The sequence below is a fragment of the Hypomesus nipponensis genome, chromosome 9 (assembly GCF_054491055.1).
Source record: "Hypomesus nipponensis isolate SF chromosome 9, ASM5449105v1, whole genome shotgun sequence".
In the NCBI taxonomy this organism is placed as follows: Eukaryota; Metazoa; Chordata; class Actinopteri; order Osmeriformes; family Osmeridae; genus Hypomesus; species Hypomesus nipponensis.
Genome location: NC_140369.1, coordinates 2,879,173 through 2,905,490, shown reverse-complemented (window position 1 = coordinate 2,905,490; position 26,318 = coordinate 2,879,173). Strand labels below are relative to the sequence as shown.

At 45.1% G+C, this 26,318-nt stretch overlaps 3 protein-coding genes across 3 annotated transcripts; 2 read left to right on the top strand and 1 right to left on the bottom strand.

The window, feature by feature from the left end:
• The first annotated feature begins 1,259 nt into the window (after positions 1-1,259).
• On the top strand, positions 1,260-8,036 carry prelid3b (PRELI domain containing 3). Its single transcript, XM_084705974.1, has 6 exons — positions 1,260-1,417; positions 2,382-2,550; positions 4,087-4,176; positions 5,021-5,091; positions 5,266-5,368; positions 5,764-8,036. Exons 1-6 carry the CDS (start codon positions 1,386-1,388, stop codon positions 5,878-5,880), a joined length of 582 nt encoding a protein of 193 aa, XP_084562100.1. The 5' UTR covers positions 1,260-1,385; the 3' UTR covers positions 5,881-8,036.
• A 253-nt stretch (positions 8,037-8,289) lies between these two features.
• On the top strand, positions 8,290-12,197 carry aurka (aurora kinase A). The gene is made up of 8 exons (XM_084705973.1): positions 8,290-8,761; positions 8,967-9,035; positions 9,408-9,922; positions 10,042-10,233; positions 10,484-10,622; positions 10,994-11,142; positions 11,239-11,413; positions 11,656-12,197. Exons 2-8 carry the CDS (start codon positions 8,970-8,972, stop codon positions 11,809-11,811), a joined length of 1,392 nt encoding a protein of 463 aa, XP_084562099.1. The 5' UTR covers positions 8,290-8,761; positions 8,967-8,969; the 3' UTR covers positions 11,812-12,197.
• A 1,134-nt stretch (positions 12,198-13,331) lies between these two features.
• Positions 13,332-17,325, bottom strand: slc32a1 (solute carrier family 32 member 1). The gene is made up of 2 exons (XM_084705968.1): positions 16,930-17,325; positions 13,332-15,836 (listed from the first exon to the last, which is right to left on the bottom strand). Exons 1-2 carry the CDS (start codon positions 17,323-17,325, stop codon positions 14,649-14,651), a joined length of 1,584 nt encoding a protein of 527 aa, XP_084562094.1. The 3' UTR covers positions 13,332-14,648.
• Between the last annotated feature and the right edge of the window lie 8,993 nt (positions 17,326-26,318).

The window sequence follows — 26,318 nt, the reverse complement described above, 5'->3', positions numbered from 1 at the left end:
ATACAATTAGAAGCTTTCATTAAAAAAAAATGTTATCAGGAAAGGAATTGTATAATGTTGCCTTTGCATACTTATTTATTACGTGTTAGAGATACACTTTATTCTGACTACACAGATAAGCAGTTTTACACATGTTTGAGTCATCACACACAAAAACCTGTACTGTTCCTTTAACAATTACGTAAAAGCCACCCTCAAAAGAACACCATGGTTCACGACCCCACAGCTAAACCCTACTGCTTGAACTCTGTTCTGTACTGAGTTGGTTGGATTCATGATGCCCTCAACACTGCTGTCTGTCAGGGAAAGTTAACAAGCACCTCCTGATAAGGCCCCAGGACGTGGCTGTGAGGTTGGCCCTTTGGCTCTGCCATATAACACCAAGCCTTGACAAAAAACTGGATGTAGACAGAGGAGGGTCAGAAGGGACAGGGGTCTTTCACCTACTTGTAAAAGTGGGTTATTCCTGCATATACCCATGTTACTGCAAATTGTAACATACATCTCTATATATAATATATATATATATATTGAGGTTATTTTGTGTTAATTTAGAGTGACAGTACCAAAAAGTCTAGAAAATGTTTTGATGTAGCAGCCTATTTCATCTGATCAACTGGAATCGGATCTGCCTTGAACACAAGCATAACAATTAAAATCCTACTTTTGTGATCCATTCGTGTAATGTCCTTCCATTCAAGTCGTTCCAATATCTGTGGATAATGGGTATTGTAGATGTCAGGAGCATAGATATATATATAAACATGTATGGTCAGGAGGGCCCACATAGAGCGAAATCCTTTTGTTGGTTGTGTCATCATTAGAAGCCTACAGTTCTGACTGTGACATAGTCGTTCAGTGGCATTGTCATATTCATCCAAGGGCATGTTGGTTCAGCTTTGATCACAAGGTCTAAGTGTGGAACCTCATACCTATTGTGCAAGTTCTGCAAAGGGCAAAGGACGGATTCCTACTGCTGGACTAACGACTTGCTATCCACCTCATGGAAAACCGTTATGGATCTCGTATGAAGTATTTCCAAATGTTGTTGCGTCGTTATTTTAAACATTTGTTCACTTTGGTTGTCTTTACTCTGAACTCACTGATAAGATATTTACGATTTAAGATTTTGGGTCGGTAAATTGATTCCAGGCACCTTAACTACGCTGCTTTCTGTTCTGTCAATCACCGCTCTGGCACGCGGCGGATGTGCGCCACATCCAGACTCATGTGACTCCGGTCGTAGGGGGGAGGTGATTTGCGTCAGCTCTTTAACGAATGCTGCCCGTTCATTGAGTCAGTGTGACTGCACTTGCCGGCTGGGCTGATCCACTCTCCACCTCACTACCAATACCACACACCGGTTAATATACAATAGCCAAGTCATGAAGATCTGGACCTCAGAACACATTTTCAAGTGAGTGATTTATTTAAATGTGTACGGTTAGTTATCTTTGCCAGTTCTCCGTTCCCCCCGTCTGAACGAGGTAGCGGTACAAATTGTTCTTTAGGATAGCTCGCGGTTATTGGTCTTCGTTAAAGTACCGGTATCTGTGCTTGCAGGCTAATCGGTTTGACTTTCCTTATATAGTCTTGCTTCGTTAGCTAAGAATATAGCTAGCTCTAGATAACCCCAGCTTACGACCAAGTAGTGCACATCTCATTAGCTATTGTAAAATTGTTTAAAAGCCTTTTCAATACATCACTGAAAGACCTAGAGTAGGCTACATTGGAACACCACCGGTTTCCGTTTAAAAAAAGAGAAATTTAAACGAATCGGTGTTTTCTACAGAATCTGTTCTTGGTTATTATTATGTATTTTTTCGTTAGTTTTTTCTCTCGCTATAACAGCTGTCAGTCTTGTGCAGAGGTTGCGTAATCAGCTAACGCTAGCTAGCTTCTTTATTCAGCAACCTTTCCCCTACATTTCACCGCGCCTCCAGTCCAATGCGTCACTCTGCAACCACATGGCATGGTCGTCTCCACGGTAACGGCCGCCGACGTCGAATTCTGGACCCAGACGATTGTTTTGGCGCGGTTTTAAATAACAGATTGTTGTTGTAGTGATTGTACCGTGCGAAATAACATTCATGTTCCGATATACACCCCTGTCATCCGTGTATGAATACATGCAAGTTACAACAGCATCACGTTCTGTGTACCCCGGTCAATGCTATCATGAAAACGTTTTATAACATGGCACTCTGTATAGAAACAGCTAGACTATAACTAGTCGACTTGATGTACATGTGTAACATAGCTCAAAACACGTTTTTAATTAAAAATACAATACGCATGCCGATCACGAAACATACCAGTATATGTTCGTCATTTGTAATTTAGTGTTAATTATTTCTCCTCATCCTCCTGTTGCCCCCCAGCCACCCCTGGGAGACGGTAACCAAGGCGGCCATGCAGAAGTACCCCAACCCCATGAACCCCAGTGTGTTTGGGGTGGACGTGCTGGACCGGGCTGTGGACAGCCAGGGCCGTCTCCATAGCAACCGCCTCCTCAGCGCAGAGTGGGGCCTCCCTTCCATCGTTAAGTCTGTGAGTACCAGGCTGCTCTCTCTCTGTCTCTCTCTCTCGTGCTGTCTCTCTCTGTCTCTCTCATGCTCTCTCTGTCTCTCTCTCGTGCTGTCTCTCTCTCTGTCTCTCTCATGTTCTCTCTGTCTCTCTCTCTGTCTCTCTCTCTCATGCTCTCTCTCTCTCTGTCTCTCTCTCGTGCTGTCTCTCTCTCTGTCTCTCTCTTGTGCTGTCTCTCTCATGTTCTCTCTGTCTCTCTCTCTGTCTCTCTCTCTCATGCTCTCTCTGTCTCTCTCTCTGTCTCTCTCTCGTGCTCTCTGTCTCTCTCTCTCTGTCTCTCTCTCTGTCTCTGTCTCTCTCTCGTGCTCTCTGTCTCTCTCTCTCTGTCTCTCTCTCTCTGTTTCTCGTGCTCTCTCGCGTGCCTGATCTCTCTCGGATGGACCTGTGATGGAACAAGATTGTCTCCAGTAACACCCTCAAGAAACAAAGCGATGCACTGTATACGCCTAGGAAGGTTTCAGCAAGCACAGTTGCTATTTATACATCTCCGAAGCTAACCTAGTATAGTGGTTTAACCTAGACAGGTTTGAGTAACGGATAGAGGTGAATGTGCTGAGGCCTTGTAGAATCTTGGCAGCCTGCTCTATATCATAGTACAGCAGCTCAGTCACACTCTGTCAAGACAGCCCATAATAGCAGGGAACACAGCAGTAGTAGTCACTGACGACCCCCCCCCCCCCCCCTACAGGTCTATTTCTATCAGAAGATTACTACACTCTGTCTCTTGCACATGATGTCCTGAACTTTAGTTGTACCATACCACATGCCAGTGATGTAACAGTAAAAGCAACTGTGAGTGTGTGTAGACATGCGCATGTGAGAGAGATAGTGAGCGGAGGAGGCTTGCTTTTGATGTCTGCCAAAGTGCGTCAGTCAGTTCAGGGTTCTAGAGTGGTCATTCCAGGGTTCTAGAATGGTCAGTCGGTGGTTCTACAATGCTCAGACGGTAGTTCTGGAATGGTCCAACCGTTGATTTGACCTATTACTCCTTATCCTCGTTGCATACGCAAATTACAGCAAGATAAGAACTGTACGGCTTTGATTTGACAGTCGTCCAGATCAGACAAGACGTCCTGTTCTGTGAACCGTGACTGCACGGTATCTGGCCCTGCTGTCTCTCTCTGGCCCGGGGCCAGGATAACTCCTGGAGCCCAGGGTCACATGAGACCGCTCCGGCCCCCACGGGTCAGGCCCCAATCCTGGGGGAGGAGATCCTGAAGAGGTCAGGGAATGTGGCCAGAGACTCCTATTAATAGCAGCCCTAAGTCCCCAGACGGCCCAGTCTCATGGCTGCTTCTCAGACAGGCTTAGTCATTGCTGCTGTCAGGGATGTACCTGAATGTTTTATCAGTTTATTATATTAATTACATTAATATCCCTGCCTCCCTTGACACCAGTGGTTCGAGAACACTGGGATTGGAACGGAGAACAGACATGTACATTCCGATGTTCCGTCCTGAACGTTCCGGTAGCTGACTGTGTATTCTCTCGTGTGTTCAGATCATCGGCAACTCGCGGACGTGCACCTTCATCCAGGAGCACTCGGTCGTGGACCCCAGAGAGAAGACATTTGAGCTGCAGTCCTCCAACGTAAGTACCTGCACACAGGGGACTGGGGATAGCTGTGCTGTCTGACAGGTGAAGGAGACTGGGGATAGCTGTGCTGTCTGACAGGTGAAGGGGACTGGGGATAGCTGTGCTGTCTGACAGGTGAAGGAGACTGGGGATAGCTGTGCTGTCTGACAGGTGAAGGAGACTGGGGATAGCTGTGCTGTCTGACAGGTGAAGGAGACTGGGGATAGCTGTGCTGTCTGACAGGTGAAGGAGACTGGGGATAGCTGTGCTGTCTGACAAGTGAAGGAGACTGGGGATAGCTGTGCTGTCTGACAGGTGAAGGAGAATGGGGATAGCTGTGCTGTCTGACAGGTGAAGGACACTGGGGATAGCTGTGCTGTCTGACAGGTGAAGGAGACTGGGGATCAGTTCAGCTCACTGGTGGAGCTACAGATAAAGACGTAGCAAGTTTGAATCCACCTGTAGCTTTGGATAAAAGTGTCTGCTAAATTTGATCTATTATTTTTTATTATTATTATTAAGTGCTATTATGGGAGTTGTGATGGGTTCTACAGTCTTTATGCTACAGCTTGAGTCTTCAGTTTGCAAAAAAAAAAAGTTATAAAATCCATGACTCTTTACTAAACATGTTTTATTTTGAATGTTGCCCAGATCTTCTCAGCAGGCTCGTCTGCACAAGAAAGCCATTTGTAAACAGTGTGTTGGGTGTGGGAGAAACGCTTATGGAATGATGCTGAACCGGTTCTTGATGCCCAGCGTGTCAAGTGTGAATATGAAAAGCTGAACAAGCCGGTTGTCTCTCCCTCTTTCTCACAGTTTGTCTCTCTCCCTCCCTCTTCTGTCTCTCTCACCTCTGCAGATCACCTGCACTAACCTGGTATCAGTGGACGAGAAGCTGACATACAAACCACACCCTCAAGACCCAGAAAAGTAAGACATGAAACAGCAAAGTACACCATCAGATCAAATCATCCCTTTTCACTGCCCCTCAACCAACCCAAACCCTCAAGGAATCATAAATCAGTATACTGCAACCAGCTCATGTATATTTTGAATGCGTGACTTGTCCTTGCGTGTCCTGACCCCTCCTCCTGTGTTCTGCAGGACGGTTCTGACCCAGGAGGCTATCATCTCTGTGAAGGGGGTGAGTCTCAGCAGCTACCTGGAGGGGGTCATGGCCAGCAGCATCTCTAGCAACGCAGGCAAGGTGAGTCACCTGCACCCTGGGTGGGTGGCTGGATGGGTGGATGGATATATGAAGGAATACATGCATGGATGGATGGCAGGATAGATTAATCGATGGATCCCTGTTCCAGGAAACCTGTAGGAGGATTCAGTAGCTATTCATTCCAGCCCTAATGCAGGACACATGCTTCTAGTAATGAATAATGTTGAGCTTAATAAGATAGATGTGGTTAGGGTTAGCATAGGAGGGCACCTCTCCAGGACCAGAGTTTGATGGCCTTAAAAAGTATTCAATAGCCTGTTTAAATAAAATAAAAAGTATAAGACTTATTTGGTGTCAGTGCTTAGCTATTTTACAAACAGGGCAGCCTTTGTTTTCGCTGCCTAATTCCAAGGTCTGTTTGTTTTTCTCTCCAGGGCCGCGAGGCGATGGAGTGGGTGATCCGAAGGCTGAACGCAGAGATCGAGGAGCTGGCAGCCACTGCCAGGGGAACGATACGAACGCCCATGGCCGCCGCAGTCACAGAGAAATGACACCACCCACCCTCTAACCTTCTCTCCCTACCTCCATCTCATCACCTGTTCAGATGGCAGGGGATCCCCTTGGTTTTTATTGGCTCTTAATAACATGTACGGTGCCAGCCCAGATTCCCTTCACGTTGCTCTGCTCTTCCTCCTCTCCTCTAATTCATGGGTGCATTCCCTCCATATCTTATTTGAAGTCTATCTACATTAGATACCTCATGGCGGACTGCAACCTAAAGGGATTCTGGGTATTGGTTTCAACAGGCTGCTAGGCTGACTGCTCGTAGTGAGAGGTTGGGATCCTCTGGCTCCACGCCGGCAGAGATGCGGGGTGACAAGGCCAACAGTGCCAACAGTGCCAAACATCTTATCGAGCCCTTCGGTGATTTGTGTTCGCCGGCAGAGACTCTGCCCTGCTAGAGAAGCTCTCCTCCTTTGGGTCACAGCCTGGGGGACACCTGGGAGGGAGAAAGACAGTGGCGAATGCATGATGTCCACCTTAGCGTCGCTGCTTTAGCGACAGGGCCAGTCAGGTGGACAGGTGTGACCAGGTGTCTGGAAGACGGAGACGGCAGCGTCTCAGGCAGCCGGACGTCTGTGGAGGGAGCGTGGTCTTCTCTAGCAGGCTGGTTGCACACCGTCCGTCTCCTCTGCAGCCTCAATAACTGAAAGAACTAAAGCCGAGCAATAAGGTCCGAGCTGGAACTCAAGTACTGTATTTATTACTACCAGATATAATTATTATTATTATTATAATTTAAGCTTTAGCTGAAAGGGAACAAGGTAGTGTAGACCTCTCAAATGCAGTGTGGCCGAAGAGTTTCTCTGTGGAGATGAACCACTTGTAAGGAACTGCATGTGTCACCAGCGTTTCATTCAAAACAATGAATACATCAGCACTCACCTAGCCTCTGACCAGCTACACCAGAGAGCAGGAGGCGAGCAGGGTTTCATGAATATCACCTGTGTTCGTGGAATAGTGACACGAGCAACAGAGAGGAATATAATTGAATGGATCTTCAGAATTGTAGTTTATGACCACAGATGGAACACACTCTTCATTTGAGACTGTTTTCCTTGATGAGTTAGAGGTGGCACCTGCCATGTTGGTGAAAACTGTGCAGGCTTATTGCATTGTTACCTCAAAACAGTTATTTATTTGCAAATATATTGTGAAATACTATTAATTCAATGGACTTTAATAGGTACTTACAGAGAACCTTTATAATGCACACACACGCCAACACATATGTACATAATACAACCTGCTGTTACATGCTGTGTCAATGTTACTTTTTGGTTTTATTTGGGCTGTGAACATAGAAGCTCTTACTAACAGGATGAACTGAATGTAGACTCAGGCGGCCGATGCCCAGGTGATGCTCTGGTGATTTTTAACACACGATGAGCTTCCGAGAACTAAGCAAACTGTGCTTAAAAGCCTCGCTTTACTTTTCTCCAATTCCAGAACCTCTGTTGTTAAAGTGGGGAATGATTGTGTGTGTGTGTGTGTGTGTGTGTGTGTGTGTGTGACCCTGTGTGTTTAGGGTATTTGTACAATGTTAGAAAAACAAAAGGAATTATTTATTTTCTTATTTATAAAGATGTCTTTTATTTTGTTCATTGTCAACATACAGTGCTTCAGTCACTTCCACTTGACGTGGTTGTCTTCTATGTCTCCGACCACCTGATGTTGGCGTCTATACCCAACAGCCAAAATGATTGTTTGGTACATCATGTAAGCTAAGCTTGTGTTGTTCATTGTCTCGCTGCAACTGAGATGAATGCATTCCAGATGCCTCCAGCTCTCAGTTTGCTATGCTGTTGCTTATTGGAACATTGTTTATGCATTAATGGCCAAATATCCTAATTTGTTTTTTGGGGGTTATGCTCCCTCCGGCTGAATCTGATATGGGAATGACGTGACATGGTTTAACTTTGTTTCTTGGTAAACTGGTTTTCTTTTTAAAAAAAACAACATCAAAAAAGAAACAGAAGAAAAAAACATATTTAGATAGTTTTTTCGATTATTCTTTCTAAACTGTCCAAATCTGGTTATTTTTCTAATCATTCAAAAGTTGGAACTGCATTGATGGTTGGAAAGCTGCTGTACTGACAAAATAGAAGACTGATCGAATGAAAAAGAATAAAGTCATTTGAAAGCTTTTGCTTGTGTCATTGTGTGCTCAAATGTTCCATACATTGATTTGAGCAAAATGTCCGCATAAACAGTCAGTTCGATTACAATACTAATCGTACCTCAAGGGAATGAGAGCTTTTTCAGGACAGGTACCTTGGTACCTTTATTTTGAAGACTTCGTTCACCGTAACATCCTCTGCCTGAGATCTTTACTTGCCCCATCTAGTGTTCTGGAGTGTATTAGTTATATGTGACGTCAGGGTCAGAATTTTGTATCATCCAATAGCTGGGGAAGAAAGCATGGCCCGTCAGCCAACCGTGCACAGAGGAGGTTTTTAAAAGGATATTTGAAATCAAACAGCTAGAAATTTGCCAGGCTGTATTCACGTCAGAACAGTGAAGTGTGAAACAACGATTTAGTGGTTAAGTGGATAAATTCGCTCTAATCAATAGCTATCTAGCGTGTTTCTGTATGCTGTTCAAACCTCGCTAGCGTTACAGTACCGGTAGCTAACAATATCCCAGAAGATTAGAAATCGCAATTTAACTGTCTACTGGAACTGGTCCTCAAGCCAAATACAGGACGATAGTCGCACTTCCTAGCTTGTTAGCTGGCTAAAGTTAACTTGCTGTATTTTCTATGTAGCATTAGTTAGCTAGCTAGCTACTAGCTGGATTCTTTTTAGCTGGAGCTTTTTTACTCCGCGGTGCGTGGATTCAAGTTTATATTTCAGCCGCCACACATTATTGGTAAGCGTTATAGCACCACATTTTAATGTTTGTCTACTAGTAACCTGCCACTTCCTTTGATATGTCGAAATGAAATGTGTAGACAAGGACGAATTGTCGCGGGCTTGCCCGATGCCACGCTAGCGAAGAAATGCTTTCTTTGAAGAGTCGGGGTGTACAGCTAATTTCCACGAGATAAATCAACAATACTTGTCTCTCCCTTCAGATTATGGATGCTGCTGAATTTAAAGTCAATATGTCAAAGGATATTAAGCCTCAACTGTCTGAACAGAAGGTACGTGTAACTCGCTAGCTACTCATTTACACATCACAATTAACGGGGTCTCCTCAGAATCTACTATTTAAGTTATTTGCACATTTATCTTGAGACCAGTTGTCTTTGTCATTTGCGGATGTGTGTTGTAATAACGTTGCTGTTTTGTTTATTTTACAAAATGTTCTTGGCTACAACTCAAAAGTTTCGTAAGATTTTCAAGCCACTTATGTAGCTAACCTTGACCTTACAAGTTTACGTTTTCCTATTCATAAATGTAGCTTACATTTAATGTACATTTACTAATGTAGGCTAAGCTACACCACTCTTTTCCGCTGTTTTGGTGCCACGCCTCGGGACGTGTCTTTACACTCGCGTGGTCTTGTTTTTCAGCCGAGCATCGACGGTCCAAAACGAGTTCCGGTGTCCCAGATGAGCCGCAAGCCAGTGTGGACTCCAAAGCCAACCCAACGTGTGCTGGGGGTGTCTAACGGTCCCCAGCGCATCCCTAAGCCCCCAGGCCAACAGAAGCCTGCAACACAAGGCCAAACGCCCAAAACTGTGAACCATGGCAACCAGAACGTCAACCCTGTCCCCCAGGCTCAAACCAAGCCCTGTAGCTACCCCAAGAACAACCATGCGCCTCAAAACATTCCCACTCTGCCCCATAGCCAACCCAAGGTGCACCCTGCCCCCCAGCACACACCTGCACAGGGCCAGCCCAAGGTGCACCCTGCCCCCCAGCACACACCTGCACAGGGCCAGCCCAAGTTGAACCCCGCTCCACAACAAAACCAGCTCCAGGGTCAGGCTAAGACCAGCCAGGCCCCTCATCCAACACACGCACAGGGGCAGCCCAAGACAGACGTAGAGGGTCCCAAATCGACCGGTCCATCTAAACCTGGAAAGTAAGTATGGGAAAATTAGAGATGGATGGGTGGATACACAGCATATAAGTCATTAACATGAAAATATAAGACCTAATAAACATAAATAATAATCATGCCATATTTTGACTGGCGTTCAGGAAGCGCTGGAGCCTGGAGAACTTTGACATCGGCCGTCCGCTGGGGAAGGGCAAGTTTGGGAACGTGTACCTGGCCAGGGAGCGGCAGTCTATGTTCATCCTGGCCCTGAAGGTGCTGTTCAAGAAGCAGCTGGAGAAGGCTGGGGTGGAACACCAACTGCGGAGGGAGGTGGAGATCCAGTCTCACCTCAGGTACACCACACACACACACACAAGGAGACACATGTGCACACATGTAGATATACACACACACACACACTGACATGCACGCACAACCCATGTACAAACACACGTAGAAATACTCACATAACCCACACACACCCCACGTAGACACACACACACCCCATGTAGAGACACACACCCACCCTACCTGTGTAGACACACACACCCCACGTGGACACCCAGCCCCTGTGTGATGGGGTCCATGTCTCCTCCTCCTCAGACACCCCAACATCCTGCGTCTGTACGGATACTTCCACGACGCTGCGCGCGTCTACCTCATCCTGGAGTTTGCCCCCAAGGGGGAGCTGTATGGCGAGCTGCAGCGATGCGGACACTTCGACGAGGCCCGTAGCGCCACGGTTAGTCTGCCAAGCAACCGCACAACTCACAGAGGAGGGAGTTTACCTCGCGCTCTCTCTCGCTCTCCTGTCCAGCAGGTTTAAACTAGCACTCTCTCTCGCTCTCCTGTCCAGCAGGTTTAAAGTATCAAACCACACTCTTCTCCAGCATGGAGCTGTGTAAATAACTTGCCTTTTCTAGTTGTATGTATGTGTGCTGTTGATGGAGCATCTGGTCTCTTGTGGAACCTCTGTGGTTCTGTACTGACTGGGCTCCTCTCCCTTGATCCCCCCCCCCCGTCTCCTCCTCCCCCCTTCCTTGTTCTCCTCCCTCACCTCTCACTCTCTTCCCCCCTCCTCCTCTGTGGTTTCATCCCTCCTCTCCCCCTCAGTACATCATGGAGCTGACCGATGCTCTGAACTACTGCCACTCTAAGAAGGTGATCCACCGGGACATCAAGCCAGAGAACCTGCTGCTAGGAGCCAACGGGGAGCTGAAGATCGCAGACTTCGGCTGGTCTGTCCACACGCCCTCCTCCAGGTCAACACACGCACTCTCCTCACACACATGCCCTCCTCCAGGTGCTTGTTCCATCCATCTTTATAAACATGATCTAACGTGTCTGTGTGTGTCCAGGAGGTCGACCCTTTGCGGCACGCTGGACTACCTTCCTCCAGAGATGATCGAGGGCCGCACCCACGACGAGAAGGTGGACCTATGGAGTCTGGGCGTGCTCTGCTACGAGTTCCTAGTGGGACGGCCGCCCTTCGAAACCAAGAGTCACGAGGAGACCTACCGCAAGATCTCCAGGGTAACCACCACACGGGGGGGGTCAGCAGCAGCATAGATTTGATCTTATAAGTTGATCCGACAAACTCTGATCTCTCAGCGATGCCCACAGTACTACATTATACTCAGTTAATCTCACACTGTTATCCAAAGTGACGCACGGTGATATAAATGGTGTTTACTACAGCAGATCGGTGATCTTCTGTTGTGCTGTGGATCAAAGTGGCTGCTGAATGCTAAAGCTTATCTGTGGTTGTCCCATAGGTGGAGTTCACTTTCCCAGATCATGTGACCGCTGGAGGCCGCGACCTGATTGGCAGGTTGCTGAAACACAACCCCCTCCATCGCCTCCCCATCCAAGAAGTCCTTACACACCCCTGGGTGGTGCAGAACTCCACCAAGACCCCCACCAACTCATGACCTGGACACAAACGCACACCCTGGTCCCCAGCCGGGGGACTACACATGACCGCACGCACACCCTAGCTGGGCTCATGGGAACACACACACACATACACAACATTGCTGCGATGCACACACACACACACGCGCGCATACCGGCGCCATGCTTTAACAGATGCCTGGCTGAACCACTGCTTTCTGAGGAGGATGGATGACTGATGTGGATGTTTGTCAGTTGGGATGTTGTGCCCTCTGTGTGGTTGTTTTGAAATGCCTTTTACATGTTTCCTGTAATTCCACTTTCATGTAAGAAATATACTTGTTTTTTTGTTTTGTTTTACCGATTATGAAAGTTTTATGAAAACGCCTATTACTTGAAGCTAATAAATGTGATTTAATTGACACTTGTTCATCTTAGGTGATATATTGTAATGTTTTTGCTCTGATAAATACATTTTTCATATGTGTAAGGCCATTGAAAAAATTGTATGAAATAACAGCCACAATGCAGTTGACGTTAACGCCGATGGGATGTACTATAGGCTACGTACTTTCTCCACCAGGTGGCGCTCTAGTCATGGTCATGTGGCAACGTAGCATAATGGTTTTGGCCAAGCGTTTGTCAGTTCGCCAATATTATGATACAATAAAGTAAAAATGCCAAAATACCGCGTAGGCTTTGTAGTGAGCCAGTTTAATTTTGTGGGACTTTTGAATTGTTAAGCGTGTCTTCTACATAAGCCTAATCCTTATTAAGCAAATGTATTTGTGAGACATGGATGGTCGGTGAGTATCAGCTTGGCTAAAATGATCAATTTATTCTAATCATTTCACAAAAATTGGCGTGGTCCTCTTTGCAACGTGGGGGTTTTACCTACCTTCACCAACCTTAGATGTTTAAAAAAAACAGGTCGTATCTACGGTGTTTATAGGCTACGGTAGGCCCTGAAGGGTCCATCGTGTGGATTTAGCCTACAGGCCTAGGCTACTGGATATTTGCTTAAATTCGTTTGCATCAGGTGGACTTAAAAGTATACATCAGCAACAGACTCGAAACCATATGGAGCCTGGCAACTCTGGTCGTTTCGAATTACAAATAATTTGTCCAGATGTCTGTAAACGCACAGGCCTCATGTTGAGCAGGTAATATGGGCCTATTTTCTGCCTCGCCGATAGCAAAAAATCTGTCGTGAAGGCTACAGTCTGTTAATGAAAGATTCTGTTCGTAATTTCAAACATGCACGAAAAGGCAAATTAGCAACAATTATAGAACAAAAGAATATGTCATGCATGGAACGAGACAACCCCTCCCCCTCTCTCTCTCACACACACCTGTCTTTTCGTCAGTCTATCTTTTCTCCACAACACACACGATCTAGAAAAAATGCCTTCATGTTCATGCAATAATTCTCTGAAAGATTTCTCCAACATTTCTTTCATGTTTTATTGAAAGAAATGAACATGAAAAAATACGTTTCTCACGGTTTCTTACTTCATTACATAAAATCACACACATTTTTACAATATAATGTCACTTATTTCTTTATTCTTTAATATTCATTTTCACGATATATGATAACGAATTTTGAGATATACATTCCATCTTTTTGAAACCACAATAACACTACACATACGGTTTTAACATTTCCACAGAACCCGTTGGAATGCACAGAATGCTAAGAATGTTCTTTATGCACATTTTCTTCTTTAATGATCTCTTATTATCTTATGTTTCAAACACTAGAATTCCCGACATTGAATCATCATTAAATCAATGCCAATTTAGAAGACTTCAGATCAAATGCTTAAATACGGAACTCATTTTTAAGAAAGGCTTGAATTGAATGCGGCATAGTTATGTGATGCTGAGAATCTGTTGATGAGGCAATATTTTCAAATCCCTATTTACTGGGGAAAAAATTATTAAGGTTTGCGACGTGTCACTCCGTGTTTAGGACACCGTCTCAAAAATCCTACTATCGGTCAAACGGTGTTTGAACCGTGATGGGCCTGTTTTTGATTAATTTGCCGCTAAGGCTGTGGATTCAGCTGCAGCAGCTCGTGAGTTTTCTCTGCACCTACCATTTAGAGGTTGTGTATTTAATGTGTCTGGATATAATACATTCAATGCATAGTTTTTGTACTTTGTATAATTATACCATCATATTTGCGTCCAATCCTAATTAGTGCTTGGGTGGGTTGTTCATATCTGGTCCAGGGTCTTTTGTTAGACAGTCGGCTAATAAACGTCTACATTTTTGACGCTTGTGCCTTTCACAAATACATTATGTTCTCCTGTTGTTTATTGCCATCATGTTAGTCGCCATTATTGTAGTCCACAATATGTGTTAACCATCACATTCATTGCCCGTTTAAATATTGCAAATCATCGAGAAGAAGAAAGTGGCATCAAATAAATATCTTATTTACGATTTCATCACATTATACCGTCGAATTGTTGTCCAAAATCACAAACTTGAATGTCAAATGAAATGACTCCCACAAGAGCGATGAACAGTTAAATTGCGCATTTTGCAATTTAATTTAAGGTCGATCTATGTTGTAAACCTTCACTCCACAGAAAAATATGGAAAATGCAATTAGTTGTCATATGCGTGCACTTCATGTAATAGTCCATCTTGTGTAAGACACTCTAGCTCTTTCTCTCGGCTATGTGTGTGTGTAAGTTTGTGTGCGTGTGTGCAAGAGTGAGCGCGCGAATGTATGCTGCGTTCGGGGCGCGCGCCATTTATTACGTATGGATTCTGTAAGCATGGGAGCTGAGCTCATTGGGGTTGAATTAATCACTATAAGGGTGTGCAGTAACATCTATTTTCGGCAGACGTTTAGAGCGTCTAATCATGTAGGTTATACTTGTAGGCCTCTATAAGCCCCTCCATGGAATGGATGAAACCGGATATGCTGCATATTCCTCCTATTACAAATATGGCGACATCAAAGAACACGTGGTGCCAAAGCAGCTTTCTCCATAAGAGCCGGAGGTGGAAGAGGCTGGGGAGGAGGAAACACAGCCCTGCACCCGTCAGGCTGCCCGTGAGACCCATGAGAAGGGCAAAATGCGGCACATAAATCGCCATCAGCAGAGTGAAAACCACGAGGCCACAGCGCAAGCTGAGGCCCCATGATTTCAGGCGTCCATCGCCGCCGTAGCAATCGGGGAAAACCGCGCGTCCACCATCCTGGAAAAAAGACTTTTCCAGCACCTCGACTGCAGCAAAGAATGGCAAAGGGTATGACAGCAAAGCTTTGGCCACTAAGAAAATATTTACGACAGCTCGGATGGTGGACGGTAGGTTGTCAGTGATGACCTCCTTGGTTGCGTCTGCCCAGGTCAGGTAAGCCACGAGAGCGAACAGGCCTTTGAGGATGCACGCGGAGATGTGGGTCCAGTTCATCATGCAGTGGAACTCGCTGGGTTTATTCATGTTTCCCTCCAGAGAGGGCAAGAAGATCTGAGACGTGTAGCTGAACACGATGATACCGATGGAAATGGGGAACTTCTTGACATCGATGTAAAACTTGACTTTGTCCCAAGCCCAATCTCTTGCTCTAGAAAGGCAGTAGGCTATTACGAGGATGTTGATGACAAAATGGGCCATTGTGCAGAGCAAGCTGAACTTAGACACTGCTTTCAGGTTCTTGAGGAAGGCGCAGGGTAGCAGGGCAGCGGTGGCCATGATGGCCCAAGACTTCTGTGAGATCGGCATGTTTGGGAAGCTGTTGTACATCAGGTTACCACTAACAACAACGTACAAGATACAGGTCATCACGAGCTCTATGATTTGGGCTACATTCACAATATGGCCGCCTAGTGCTGGAAATCTTGGCGCACAACAGGCGTTGGCAATGTCCACGTATGAGTCTCTCACGCGCACGAGCTGGCCGTCTTCGTTTTCCTCGTACAGGCAAGCGATGAGGATTTTCCCGGTGTAACAACACACCACAGCGGCGAAAATGATGAGAAACAGTCCAAGGTACCCCCCGTGCAGAATAGCGTACGGTAAACCGAGAACAAACATCCCCTGTAAAAACAGAAAAACCATTAGGAAATAGTTCGGCACAAGTAGTAATCATTCCCAACATCTCAGTTAACAATTAAAAAGTAAATCGACAGTAATATTCCTGTTAATGAAGAAGCCTTTAATGGATGGTTGGGGGGGGGGGGGGGGGGGGGACGTTGCTTGGTTGTTGATGTGGGTATTCCATTTCGCTTTGAGCATGAGCCTACCGGACTCATCGTGTCGTCATCAGAGGGATGAAGGAGACTCGGAGTGACGCAAGGGTGTCTGTCACGACCGTAAAACGCACAAGGGCTTTGGCGCTGGGGGAGCTTACACTGTCCAGTAAATCTGAACACTTCCTGGGGGGGGGTCTCAATGCTCATTTAGTAATTATAATGTGCACTTTTATCACGATGTGTTTTGGCATTGTAGTTGCGCACACTTAATGTGCGCATTGATTTTATGTTATGGTATTGACTTCACTCAGTGTATATTTAGGCTACAAATTGAAGCACATTATTGTTCCGTCCACTTTTGCTGGTGACCTTGCGAGCATTTCTAACCCAGAAGGTCACCTGCACACCTGAGCAGAATATTTCTGCAGTGTTGGAACGTGCAGTGATGCATTCCGTATCCACGTAGCATCAGCCTCGATTGTGCGTAAACATGGACAGCCCACTCCATCTCTGCATCCCTGCGTATTTTGGTGAGAAACCGTCCTCTCGTGCTCCAAGGTGTCTCTCAAATGGATGGAATGCATCTTTTATCATGTTTGGCAGATCCTTGACTAAATGTTGTCTTATGCATGCCTATATATGGTCCTTAGTGTCCATAGCCCTACCAACACCTATTTACCTGTGAAATCTAATCATTGGGTCTGTCTGTATGTACACTGCGACACACAATCAATGACTACCACAGGAGGGATTCTAAATGACAGTCACGTATTCAGAGACTGGGACGAACAGGCTCAGTCTAAGAAGCGGGGATAAATGTTTCAGAAATCAAATGGGGGCACAATAATAATGTAATTTAAGCCACTGAGCTATAATAAATCCGCAGTCAAATGTATTTTTTAACTGTTTTCATACTTAAAAAAAAAAAAAGGATTTACCTGGATTGCATTTGTGACGTTCCATCCCGCCTCCCAAACGGTGATTTTTGGTCTATCGTCTGCTAACTCCTTACAAAGACCCTCGTCTTTGGACGCTGAAGGTGGGGGTCCAGTGCCATCTCTCTGGTATCGGGTGTCCCCATCCACTCCATCTAAACCCATCTCCCCGCTCCCCTCACCCATCTCATCATTGGTCATGATGTCCATTTGCATCCCTTGCCGGTGATCGTAGTCCAAATCATCGCACGCGGCGAAGCCCACCGCCTCTTCGTTGGTAGCGGCCTGGAAGCCCATCCTCGCGAACATCCCGCTCACCTTCGCCTGAGATTTGTTCGACACCGTGGTTGCTGCATTGGACAGTTTATTGGAAATTTTGCTTTTGATTAAAGTAGCCATTTTGCTTTTTTTAGTAACTTTTTTTTCTTCAGACCTATATTATTCCAAAGTAATGACTTATTTTTAATCAAACTCCTTCCTTCTTTACATAGACTAAACTACGAAAGTTGCGAGTTCGAAGCCACGATGGTCTTCAGTTGCTATCTCCACTTCTTGTTCAAGGTACGCCTGCTGTACTTGTTAATCCTCAGGTTCATGTCACCTTCAGACGTCGGCGCCTGCTCTCTGCATCTTGCTATCGCACCCTCTTGTATGGTTGACGAAACGCCCGAGAACGATTTGGACAATCGACAACAGTTGCGCAAATCTTTACGCAAATGCTCAAGCGCACTTTCCAATATTAATAATCGGACGGTTTGTTCCGAAAGATAGCGGCAGCGCTTCCACAGTTGGTTTTCCGTCACTGTTACTGATGCCAATGCGGTACGGTGAAGCCTGGGGGTGGCGAGGAGGAGGCACGTGTCACCATCAGCCTGCCAATGCAAGGACTCTACTTTGCAAAGCGCGTCTCCAGCACCCAGCGCGCGAGCCACCCAACACAATAAAACGGGCGAGATTTGCTGCATTTCTGGGGGAGGCGCTTGCGCTACCCCGTCCCCTCCCCAACCCATTATCTATAATGCTTCATTCTAACGTCCAATGACATTCTGGGGGCTTCGAAACTTGCATAACTTTACGTGTATATAAGTGTTCACAGCTGAAGAACCCCCCAGCAACTCTTTGGACTAGGTTATGTAACTTTGAGACTATAGTATCTGTTTATTTTGTGAATGATCAACACATGTGTTTTGTGTCTATCTACAAGAGGACGCGGTTCTTTCATAGCAACTAAGTTGATATGTCTACAGGAATTATATGGATCGAATTTGTTTTTCCGTTTATTTTTGAGGAAAATTATTGTTTTTGCGATGGTAAGGTGGAACTTGATTCCAGATAATGTAGACATGCGAAAAAACAGCTGCAAAGATACATCAACTCTCATTTAGAGCCCTTTTTGTTTGAGTTGGGCTTCAAGTATTTTGTTTCAACGTTTCAATTCGTTAATTGCTTTTCAATTGGATGTGACTTAGCCTATAATAATAACCAAAATTGATTCTTCAATTTATTTTATTCGTTTTTAGCATTCGTTCAATAGAAAATATATAAAAGTTTTTATATGTTTCTATAGGCACATTTCAGACCGAAAATACATTTTATCTAAAGGCTTCTCTGGAATAAGCTGTTTTAAACCATTGAGGACTGCTTTCTAATGCATAGGCTATTCTAAGCGGCAAGACACATTTAGTCAAATATTATATGTCGAAAGAGGGTTTAAAGACGTCTGTTTAGCTTCATCCATAAATACCTTTATTTATATCACAGACAGTAATTGAAGATATGCACATGTCTGTGTAACAAATAACACATTTAAATTCGTAGTACAGACTACGGATAGCCTTTTTTGACGTTCACATTCCAAGGATGTGTTCATCTTCTGTCCTGCGAGCGAGCGTCCCCCTGCCCCGTATAGGCCGCGCGTGGTTGCATCCCTGCAAACAGCTGCTCGGTTCTCATGTCACTAAGCGTTTGCGCGCGCCGACCTCGATGTTTCCTCGAGCAGAGGAAACAGAGTTCATCACCAGAGCGTGACTCACAACGTCTGCCAACACCATGACACCGGGGTTGCGTTTGTATTCATATAAGACTGTACTATTTAGTTCTTACACAGCTCGGGGAGATACTCTTACAGGTTCGTTTTAAAGATGACTGTACCTGACCTCGAGTAACTATGCGTTCAGTTTAAAAAAAGCAAAGAACAAATAATTTACAACTGTCCAGAGGACCAGTGCCGGAATTGAGTGGCTGGTTTTCGTTGCCATGTCCTGGGGGAATCTGTGGTCGAGAAGATAAATCAGATCGTGGGCACACGGGTATTCAAGTCAACGGCTGACACAAGGCATCACCGCACCACTTTAGCCTAAATTGGCTCTTCGTTTATAACGCCAGTAGAGGTTCTGGACTGCAGCTAGACACAGCGACGGACCAGACGTCACCCTGCGGTTTCACCTAAACGAGAGAAACAGCAATGAGTCATAACCGTATACCGATCCGTTCATGCTGTTGTTCTGACGGTGAACCGAAGAAAACCTTAAAGAAGGGAAAGAAAATATTAAGCGAGGATTTGTATTTCATTTTCAAAAACAAAATAATTATTTCAGGCCTATAGGCTCTATTTCATACAATTTCACTGAGTAAAACACAAGACAATTATTGTAATAATTTCTCGGGAGAATCCACCTCCCGGACGAACACAATTCTGAAGGACCACAACAGAGATTCTGGACTCGCGTGTGTGAAAGGCTTTTTGTTCCTCAGAAGACTGAACTGTCTGCTATCCCCAGGGCGCGTGAAAGGGTTAATGGCAGCCCGCGTTATCAGCGCGCTCCAGACCTCTCTCTGTACTTGGGACTGTCTGATTTAATGTTCTGCGCAGATGACAAGAACATCACTGACACAGGAAGCGACGAGGTTACAGTCTGAATCTGAGACCAATTTCTTTCTAGGTTGTAGATAAGCATGACATAGACTTTAAAAAAACAACAATAGCCATAAAAATTATTAAAACAACAATAATTCAATAGACTGTGAATTACAATATCAACAACACGGATTGTATCCACAAAATACGAATATATTCACATTTAAAAATATATTTTATTAGAAAACAGTTTAATAGACATTTTCTTCATTTATGTCGAATAGGCCTATATTCATGGGCTGCTGTTTCATGACGGCACGCTGCACAACTGCACTGGCTCTTTCCCCCCCGAATAGCCTATAAGGCTTATTTTTATCATCGACGATGCTAGTCAATATAAAGTATATAAATATAAAGTAGCTAGGCCTATACTATTTTATCATGTAAGATAATAATAAGAAAGAGAAGAAATGAAAGACAGTTAGTACCTCGAAAGGGCAGCGTATAGCCATAGCCTAGTTTTATTTGTGTACACGTCATACATTAAGCGTGGAACCGTATTGACAACCTGTGAAATGAAAACCGCACGTGCAGGTGCAACCCCCTAAAACTCATCAGTGCACGTTGATGGAATTTGACAATAGATTGTTCGGTTGTCAGAACTGCGGTGTCCGATCTGCTGCATTTCCCTGTTAGAGTGATGGCTGGTCCCGGTCATTTATGAAATATGACCGTAGTATTCAGATCTATTTCTCTATGTATTTGGTTTTAATTTATAGTCTGGGCTCGATGTTTTATCTGAGTTTCTGTCTTTGTGAGATGTATAGTCTTCCAGATTTGAAGGGAATTTTCTGCTTATTACACACAGTTTATCACCCATCACGAGAGGCAACGAGGTCAGAAACCCACGGGTCCGTAGAGGATTCCCTCAAACCGGCGCTGGATTAACGTGGCACGACGATGCTAATCAAGTTCATCCCTCTATCATGAATTCCCACTACCCTTTTTAATTATCCAACAAAGAACACACAAAACATCATTCGCAGAGGAGAGCGAGATTTATTTACGTTTTTTTTCGCTGTGCTCTTAAATCCGTTCACCGGCAACCCCCCCCCCCCCCCTTCTCGTTTCCTACCCCCGGCTCGTGCAGTCTGCTCTCTCCTCTTTTCCCATTTCGCACTTGGCTGCGCACGCACAAGGTCCCTGGGTTTGGTGTCAGCTCTCTCCAAAACACAAAATGATGTATTAGCTCAATAAATGGATTATTCACTCTTGGAATCTAGGCTCGAATATCCTGGCAACGAGAGACGAATTACGAAATATGTGATTGGGTAATATGTGATTGGTTTCACAAGTCTAGCAGCCATGTTTGTTTCTTAATCTATTATATTTCTTCAAAATCAACAAACGAAATATGATTTTAGAGGCTGAACTATATAGGCAAGACATAGCTTATTAGCAATAGCTTAGCGTACTTACTTGTGTGTTTGTGTGTGTGTGTGTGAGAGAGAGAGAAAAAGTGAGAAGTATAGCCTATATAAACCAATTGTGCGGTGGACCTCAAACGGATTCTGTTAAGAAAATGAGAGGGGCCAAACCATGGAAATAGCCTACCCACAAATAGTCCACACGATTTGGAAAGTGAAATAAATATTGGATTAATTTTACGATTAAAATCAGAAACCATTGTAAAGGATATTTCCTAAAGAGTCTATTCAGCTTTTTTGTCTATCTATACAATCTAGACTACATTTCTTTTGTCATTTAGGCCTATCTGCCTGTCAGTCTTCTTATTTCTGGCGGGGCTTAGAGGCAGAAAATGACGCTAACACACTTCAATTAATAAGGGAACCTGAAAAGGCACACGGCGTCTCGAGGGACTGCGATGGAGGTAAATTAGCTTCCACCGGCTAATAGACCGCCCCCCCTCCCTCCTCCCCTTGCCAGAACACAGCAATATTAGCATCACAATCACAGGTATGGCACGCTGGGTTGAATACATTATGAATGTAGCCCATCATATAGGCCAATTGAATATATCGCACGTTTAATCTGGCTCATAACGGTGCTTCTGATTTACAGTTTTTTCTCTCCAGACAAAACACCTGCCTAAATTAAAATGAGCCAATCGTCCAACAAGCGGAGAGCCTCTTCTATGTAGGCTACCCTGCACAAAAGTTAAGAATTGCCTTGGTCAACGGAATAAAAAAAATACAATTGGCCTATTTTTTTCTGAATCTAAAGCGAGTAAATGAGACGTAGGCCTACGTGACTCGTGTTTTGAAACACAAGGAAATCGCTAACAAATTCGGTAGCTATGTGAGGGGTGGCCCAACACCGTCCAACACAAGCCTGTTGGTGGCTCGGACTGCATCTTAAACATTCGCTAATCTTTCAAATCATATATTCTTTGACTTTACCCCTCTTTTTTGTCGTCCCTCCCCTCCTCCCCATTTGTTGTTGTCCTCCTCTCACAATCGAAGGTAAAGCTGTCCCGCTTCAGGCGGTCACAGCGGCCACCTCCCCCAGAGAGACATCCAGGTGGCCTGCTGAAAAACGGCTAAGAGCCTTTTCATTACTCTTAATGCGCCTGTTTAATGGGTTATTATGAGGCCCCGGGAGGGCAGCGGAGAGTGGTTTATATTAGCCCGGTCAAATAGGCGCTGCTGCCGTAAAGGAACCCTGTATAGCCCAAAGAACAATAATCTGCAACAAAAATATCGTTTTCTTTGATAATCGTTTGTTTTGATGTGTATGACAAACAGGTTTGTCTCGCCTGTAGGCTATTGTTTTTACAACAGTTGGCCGGTTAAGTCTTTATTAGACGTTATTTTAAATTCGTGTCAAAAGTATTGCTGCAGAATTGGAACCCATTCCTTAGTTATTTCATCTATGTAGAACAAAGAATAGTCTGGTTTTAAAAACCTCTCTCTTGCGCGCGTGATGGTGGCTTCATGTTTTTTCCCGCCGGTAAGTGGCTGTTTTGTTCCCGGGGTTTAGCTTTGCTCCCCAGACGCCGTTTGCCGTTAACCTGGAGTGACTCCGTTCACTCCATCACCCTTGAAGTTCTCCCCCCCTCGCGCTAGCGCGAGATCACTTCCCCCGCTGCGTTACATTAACATTGTAATTGCTTCTCTTTGAACACAATACACTCCCCGAGCCCGGTGGGACATGTAGCCCGAGGCGGTCACAGTGAGCTGTGCCATCGATTTTCACACCGCCAACTAACATAACCAACATCAGCTACGACCTCTACCTACTGTAGGAGAACAATAATGTTTCTAGTGTTATTGTTCAACCTCAGTGTAAACTTACACATATATGTGGTATTTGTCTACCTCGTGGCGAGGTAATTATAACGCTTTGTTACTGTTGATGTTGACAACATGAGGGGCACACTGGATAGCGTTGAAGATTTTAGTTTGATCGTGACTGTTTGGCATTCAATAGAAAATAATCAATTGGGGTCACTGCTCAACTAATCCAGTCGGGATTTCTGTAGCCTCAGGGAAACATTTTTTTTTACTGTTTCAGTGTGTGTCTTTGTGTGTACGAGTTTGTATCGGAGGGATGTGTGTGTGTGTGATGTGTATGTGTGTGTGTTGGATTTGTGAATGAATGTGACCTACGTGTAGTGGTGATAGCTTGTGAGGATGTGTGAGTCAATACCGTCACCAGTGACCCCTGACCAACAGCTAATAGTTTAGAACTCATGCATGTTTAATGGTAGAAGACTGGTTTCTACATCAGCCCAGAGACAGGAAAAGAAGGGTAGAGGGTGGGAAGGAGAGAAGGAGAGGTTTAGAGAGAGAGAGACAGAGAGAGAGAGACATAGAGAGAGAGAGAGAGAGAGAGAGAGAGAGGAGTTCACTTTCTGAAATCAGTGAACTGCGGTCTCTCTTCCTCACATCTGTGTGTGGTTGTTAGGGCCTATATTGAAACATTTAAAAACAAAGTATTAATCTGACAGTCTTTTCTTTTCAAAATTACACACAAATAGTGCGCATAGAAAATCAGAAAAAAACACAAAAACACAAATGCATAGTTCTTCGAATTGCATTTCGTTCTGTTTTCAGGCACAGTCTTAAGTAACAAAGTGTTAGCTTACAGGACCAGCCACGATGGACAACAATAACAATATCTCAAATATAATATTTTACAGTGCAACAAGAACATCTCAACTATAATATTATTAAGTGCAGAGCAGCTGGGAGTTAAAAGGGTTCTCACTCTTAAATAGGTTCTCACTCAGTATAATAACCGCCCTGACACGTCATCTCGCGAATGTAGCTACTTGTCACATGATGTTTATAGAGGTGGGAGTTGCATTCTTACAGAGGGTTCGAGTTCGAATCCTGGTGTGGGCAAGTTTGAGAGCAAGCAATATTGACAGGTGACGTGACCACACCTGTTAGAGCCAGACGCGCTCCACACACACCACCGGGCTTCCCTCCTGCTGCTTCAAACAAACACCGTTCACTTTTATGTGGATTAGAAAAGTAGACTGCAGGAAGCCAGCACCTGACATGGTCGTAGCTTTTGTCTGAATGAACTAAAGGCTGTTTAGATCAAGGTTAAATATTGACCGTTTTCTGTTTGCGAAGAATGACTCATTGAAACTCATTGAAATGCGCACCTTGTCTCAAAAGCGGGCCGCATTCAAAACCTGTGGAAGCGATTTATTCATCCCTGTGATGTATTCCGGGATTCCGAGCCTTTGATTGAACTGAAACAAGCGTCGCCGTGGAGACCGGGAAGAGAGTACTTCATATTATGGGCTAGCCACAGCTCTTGGGTTTCTTTATGCATACATCAATAAATAATAATAAAAAAGAAAAAACACAATTTCCCACCGCTCTCTCATAAATGAAAAAAAAAAGTCCTTTAGACAGGCACTCTCCCCCTCCTCTCAGGTCATTATCTGCTTTTATCAGAGCTGCAATCACCCTCAACAACTGCTGCACTTATCACCGGCCACCAGACACACAAGTATTGATCCCTGGGCGAGAGAGAGGGATGGAAGGAGTGAGCGGGAAAGAGAGAGATATATAGAAGGACAGAGATAGAGATAGGAGGTTCTCACTCGATAAGGTGTTGTGTTGTTTTCCAGGGGTGAAAATTAACCTCTGGCAGACAGACAGACAGACAGACAGACAGACAGACAGTCAGACAGTCAGACAGTCAGACAGTCAGACAGACAGTCAGACAGACAGACAGACAGTCAGTCAGTCAGTCAGACAGACAGGGCCATGAACAGCACCAGCACTGCTCTCCTCAGTCTCAGAGGGAAGACCCGGCACAAAGGTCAAGTATCTCCTTTCAGAAACACACAGTGTTGCTGCGGCCAGCCCCGTGGAATCAGAGAGACATCGCTGGCACTCGGTGACCTGGACGGATTTTCACTCAGGCTTGGTTTTTAGGAAGATTTCATGGATATCATTTGGAGTGAGATGAAACCTAATGCTCTATCAGGAGAACACCAACAACTCTATTTCTGCAACAGAAATACACACACACACGTACACACGTACACACATACCCAACCCATACACACATCCATACAAACAGCCTCAACCAGACACTCCCATGTTGATTGTATATTGTTTATGACAGACATGAGTTATGGGTGTGTGTTTGTGTAGGAGAGATAGTGAAGCTGTGTTAGGGAGAGATAGTTTGAGTCAGGGCTGGGGAGAGATGAGGGGAGGATACCAGCAGAGAGACCAAGGCTGTTTGTCTCTGTCAGCCTTCTGGATCATCAACATCGTTCTCGGACAGAGGAGGAGAAAGATCTACAGGGTTTTATTCATTTCATTTCACACGTTTAGCAGACGTTTTCATCCAAAGCGACATGCAAACCGTGCACGTGGAAGCAGAAGATGTGGGATCAGGAGTGGATGGTTCTGGGGTACCCCGATGTGGGGTCAGGAGTGGATGGTTCTGGGGTACCCCGATGTGGGGTCAGGAGTGGATGGTTCTGGGGTACCCCGATGTGGGATCAGGAGTGGATGGTTCTGGGGTACCCCGATATGGGATCAAGAGTGGATGGTTCCTGGGTACCTCGATGTGGGGTCAGGAGTGGATGGTTCTGGGGTACCCCGATGTGGGGTCAGGAGTGGATGGTTCTGGGGTACCCCGATGTGGGGTCAGGAGTGGATGGTTCTGGGGTACCCCGATGTGGGGTCAGGAGTGGATGGTTCTGGGGTACCTCGATGTGGGATCAGGAGTGGATGGTTCTGGGGTACCTCGATGTGGGGTCAGGAGTGGATGGTTCTGGGGTACCTCGATGTGGGGTCAGGAGTGGATGGTTCTGGGGTACCCCGATGACTCACTGAGTGGAGCATGAATCACCAAGGCCTTAAAGCAGGGACCTGGGTTCAAATCCAGCTCAGGTCCCTTATCTGCTTGTGTTTCCCTCTCTGTCACCTTTTCACAGTCTCAATCAAATAAGAAAAGACCCCCCCCTAAAATATTTTAAAACAGAAGTGCATAGATCTTACAGTGTTCCTGTGGTTATGGTCAGGTCTGTATCTTC